A 5,063-nucleotide genomic window follows, 5' to 3' on the forward strand; every position below is an offset into this window, starting at 1 on the left:
AAAGAAATGTTACCAATTATTTTAATATTTAAGACAAATTACAATCACCCTACCTACAATGTGTTAACATGTTTAAGACCTCTGAAAGATTGATTTAAGACTTTTTAATGCCACTTGATTATCTTTAAAACTAAAGAAATGTTACCAATTATTTTAATATTTAAGACAAATTACAATCACCCTACCTACAATGTGTTAACATGTTTAAGACCTCTGAAAGATTGATATAAGACTTTTTAAGCCTAATTAGGGCATTATTTTTGAATCAAAAAATTCCATGCCTTATAAGACTTTTTAAGGATCTGTAGGAACCCTGTCTACAAACTACTGGATCAGAACTTCCTGTGGTGGTGGAGTCAAACACGTCAGGTTTGATTTAAAGAAGAATTTTCTTACATCAGTCACATTCTACAAAGTGATGGATGTGAGCATGTGGGCGTGTCAGAGTTCCTCATTAAGGTGAAAAGTTGAACATTTATTGTCTTCAGGCTTCACTCTTTAACAAACTATTAATAAAAAAGAMGCTGCATGAATCAGATGAGTTTTTTTTTACGACAGGTGAAAACTTTCCCCTCTGCCTCTGATTGGCTGAATTAAACCACCTGACTCGTCAACCTGCTCTGTCATTCAAGCAGGTGYTCTGGATTTACCTGCCTGAAGGAGAGCTGAGGAAACTTGATGGCATTTGATGTGTTTAAAAAGGTTTTCTGTTCTTGTGAATCAAACTGTTCAGTCAAATCAAACTGAACAGAAATATCAGCTGTTTTACTAAGTCAGCACATCTCTCCCACAGGAAATAATCCAATAAGCTTTGGTGTAAAAGCAGCAGGATTACAGAACCAAAGCGTTGTTTTAAAGCTCTTGTCTTTGGTGATGATGAAGASCCACTGAGCTCGATGAAACCCAGAGGAACTGGTTCCTGACCTGTTTCAACAAGCTGCATTTGAAACTAAAGGAGGCAAAGTGCCAAAGCCACCGTCTGTCTCCATGACATCATCTACAGATCTTAGCTTCCTGAGATGCAGACACTAAAGCCATCCTGTTGATGTTAGGATCTAATTAGAGTCTAACGTTACAAAGTTCAGCTGCAGGGAACTCGATCCAGCAGAAAAATGTTGCAGGATGATAAACGTGTACAGGTTAGGTTTACAGGACTGAACTGAGATCCCAGGTTAACTTTAATTCAGTCTGGTTTAGAGAGGAAAAACAAACTTAAGAAAGAGAGAGGCAGGTGTGGACTCACTGTCCGCGGATCTTGGACACGTGGTCGGAGATGTAGGAGTGGATGTCGCAGTTCTTCCTGTAGACGTCGGCCAGCAGCTCGCCGAAGTACCGCGTGTCCAGCTTGGTGGGCTCAGGCAGCTCCTTTACGTCCAACGTGGAGAACTTGGTCTGTATCGACTGCAGAGGCCTCTGCTGGATGACGTTTACGATCTCCACCTCTTCCACCTCCACTGATCCTCCGTCTACATCCTCTTCCTCCACCTCCACCTCCACCTCCTCTTCCTCCACCTGGAAAAACACAGCAAACACACCAGAGTAAATCTGAATCCTTTGGTTTCTACTGCTTGTTTTAAATGCTCCAATGCTAACACCAGCTTATCCATGCTAGTGGCTAGCCTCTCTGATGCTAACTCAAATGAATATTCTCCTTCTCATTAGCCAGCGCTGACCTCTCAGTTAGCAGGGCTAGCCTTTCATTAATCAGATCAATAGCTGTTTAGAAATAGATATAGCCTCCTGCTACAAAGATGTAGTAACTGCTGGTTGTCCAACAGTCTTTATTTTGGTCGTCATATCATGCCAAAGCAGGACGGATGCACCTGAATAACAATAACGTTGCTGAAAAACCAGAATCTCAGATTTGAGGGAAATAAATTCCACAGAATTAAAGCCATCGATTTTAACGCTTCATGGCTTCATTTAATGATGATTCTTGCAGCAACGACAAGAAGAAGAAATATTTAAACTGTCACATCTGTTCAGAGAGGAGCTGACAAACAACCTGAGCTATCAGTCAAACGCTGACAGACAGAACAGAAAACGTTTAGTCCAGAGCTGGAACACGACCTGCCATTGGCCCGTTAGAACAAAATGTTGGGGTCAACATGCCAATGGTTCCCTCAGAGAACAGGAGACAGACGTGTAGTGTAAACCAGCCGCAGGCCGAGCAGCGTCTCATCGAACCAGACAGACCAGTAAACATCAGCTGAACATGACGCATGGCCTTCTGACTTCAGCTCCTGCTTCCACCCACAGAGATCCAGAGGTTTTTATAGGATTGTAAAAAACCCTCTTTGCTCAGATTGACTTTGAATTTTCTTTAGTAATTTTATCTGAATTAAAATCAAATCAAACGTGTCGACAAAATTATAAAAAAGGTATTTTGTACAATTTAAAACTATTATTCTTTTAGTTGCTGGGATCTAATCCTCTGTTCTCAGAACAAATCAAACATCAGGTGTTCCTGCAGGTAAAACTGACAAACATCTTCTGATCTTTATTCAACCAGAGAATCAGCTGAAAACACAAAAAACTGCAGATCTACTCACCTCAGTGCGTCTGTTAAGAAGCAAGGCGAGAAAAAAAACACTTTTTGGGAACCTACTGATGCTAACAGGGCCCAGATCCCAGTCCAGTGGGTTCAAATGCAGTGCAAAGTCCTCATGAAGGTAGCAAGTCATGATATGTGTGTGTGTGTGTGTGTGTGTGTGCGTGTGTGTGTGTGTGTGTTCTTGTTTATGCGACAATGTGTGGACGTCATGTTTCAACCAACAAAATGAGGACCTTGACCCGGTCCTCACTGCTTATCCCCGCTCTACTAGTTTGGTTTAGAAAAAAATGAATGGAAGTCAATACAAAGTCCTCAGTTTGATGGAAGTACAAGAATGTGTGTGTGTGTGTGTAACACTACAGGAGTCATCTTACCACAGTGTCTTTGTGTGAGTCTGTGTGAGCCTCTTTGTGTGGAACTGCTGAAACATCTGAGAACAGAACTTCACTTTACAGAAACTTCAAAAGTTTTTCTGCTTTTCTTTCATATAAAACTGGAACTGGTCGTATTTTATTCATCAACATGATCGTTTGTTCTCAGGCATCATTAAAGTTGATCCAAAAGAGACGTCAGAGGTCAGACAGTGAAATAAACCCATCCGGAAGCTTCAACATGTTTGTTTGCTTTCCAGGAATTACACAGGACCGACTCAGGCTTGGACCTGCACCGACTCGTCCACATGACAACATAATTAAAGATACTGGTTAAAACATGATGTCCTCATGTTGCAGCATAAACAAGAACACACACACACAAATCATGAGTTGCTACCTTCGTGGGGACTTTACATTGACTTCCATTCATTTTTATTTCATTACATAAACTAACCATAAACCTGGTTTTCAGCCAATTCTCTGCTTGAAAACAGAAGATGTTTGTCAGTTTTACCTGCAGGAGCACCTGAAGTTTGATTTGTTCTGTCTTTTATAAAACAGAACAGATATAAAATCAAATCAGCTGTTGTACAAAAAAACAATAAAATCTTACAAGTTTGTTTTTAGGCCTGGTTWTATCTCAGATAAAAACTGTAAGTTTGTGTTGAAGCAGCTAAAACTGCAGCTGAACTTCAGTGAACAGATTACAAACATCATCCTCTTCATCAGAACGTCAAACTAAAGCCTGCTCAGACCGTAAACAGTGGATTATAGACAGTGGATTATAGACAGTGGATTATAGACAGTGGATTATAGACAGTGGATTATAGACAGTGGATTATAGACAGTGGATTATAAACAGTGGATTATAAACAGTGGATTATAGACAGTGGATTATAAAGAGTGGATTATAAACAAAGTATCAGATTTACAACCTAGTTTTAAAAGACAACAGTAACGGGCTGCAGACACTTCCTGTTTGGCTCACAAACCAGCTGAAAGGAGCACAGAGGAGTTTCCTCACGGTGAACTTTACAAAGATGACGTTCCCGCCCGACCACAGAGCCCCGCCCTCCGGCTCCATCCCATAATTACCTCTGAATACTTTACATTCTCTGCAGAAGGCAGGCAGCCTCCCAGGAAGCAGCTGAGCAGAAACAAGAAGAAGCTTCTAGAGTTTCCCGCAAACAGATAATCCTGGAGTCTGAGCCAGATTATCACCACAGCAGGGAGGACGTGAGAAAAAACTTTTTTCTCTGCAGAAAAAACACGCCTGTCAGCRAACATGTGCCTGAACACACGGAGTGTCGAACCTGTCACTGAGGTGTGGAAACTAACCGTGACCTTTGACCTGCCTGATGAGGCTGAAAACTTTTACTGCTGCTGCTGTCGGGGGAAGAGTCCTCCAGTGAACGCTGACAGGATTTAAATATTCAACTTTAAAAACCTGCAGACTCTGGATGAAGAGGTGAAACTAAACCTCTGCACAATCTTTGAGAGAAAAAATATCTTTAATCCTGATCATCTGTTTAAATCTGAAATAGGGATAGATGTTATCTGCAAAAAAAAGATCATGACTAATTGAGGTATTTAGCTGATAATATGATTATTAATCACCTGGATGCCCTCATATCGCAGTCACATGACCAATTTAAATCACTCTGTAAAAATCTGCTCCAAACTGTGTCAAAAGTACAAACTTTACATCGAAAAGATTTTGCCCAACCCCAACTGGATATAATATTTTTGTCCTATTCTGGAGCTTTTATAGTAAAAATTCACTACCTTACTACTACTACTACTACTACTACTACACTGCAAAAACTGTCCATCTAACCAAGTTTTAAAACCTTATATCAGCCAAAAAGTCTTTTTGATCTTGTTTTCAGACTGATTTACTAAACAAGAACTGATTGTGTAAGAATAATCATCTTGTTTTCAGAATATATAAGATTATTTGTCTTGTTAGTCTGAAAATTTGACTCTAATCAAGTCAAACATTTCTGCCAGTGGAGTAAGAACATTTTACTTGGTAAGATTGTTGTAAGGGTCAGCTTACACTTCTTATAACAAGGTTATAAGAGTAATTTATTTAGCAAGGATCTCTTTTAATGTTTGGATAAACATTTCTTTAG

General features: G+C 39.9%; 1 protein-coding gene across 1 annotated transcript in view; it reads right to left on the reverse strand.

Annotated features, from left to right (window-relative positions):
* Positions 1-5,063, reverse strand: part of pof1b (POF1B actin binding protein) — a gene marked incomplete in the record, with an annotated part of 31,817 nt that overhangs the window by 10,639 nt on the left and 16,115 nt on the right. Inside the window, 1 exon segment of the mRNA XM_014026235.1 lies at positions 1,244-1,512. Within this exon segment, the coding sequence (XP_013881689.1) occupies positions 1,244-1,512 (269 nt within the window).

Source organism: Austrofundulus limnaeus, unplaced genomic scaffold, assembly GCF_001266775.1.
Source record: "Austrofundulus limnaeus strain Quisiro unplaced genomic scaffold, Austrofundulus_limnaeus-1.0 Scaffold536, whole genome shotgun sequence".
Taxonomy (NCBI): Eukaryota; Metazoa; Chordata; class Actinopteri; order Cyprinodontiformes; family Rivulidae; genus Austrofundulus; species Austrofundulus limnaeus.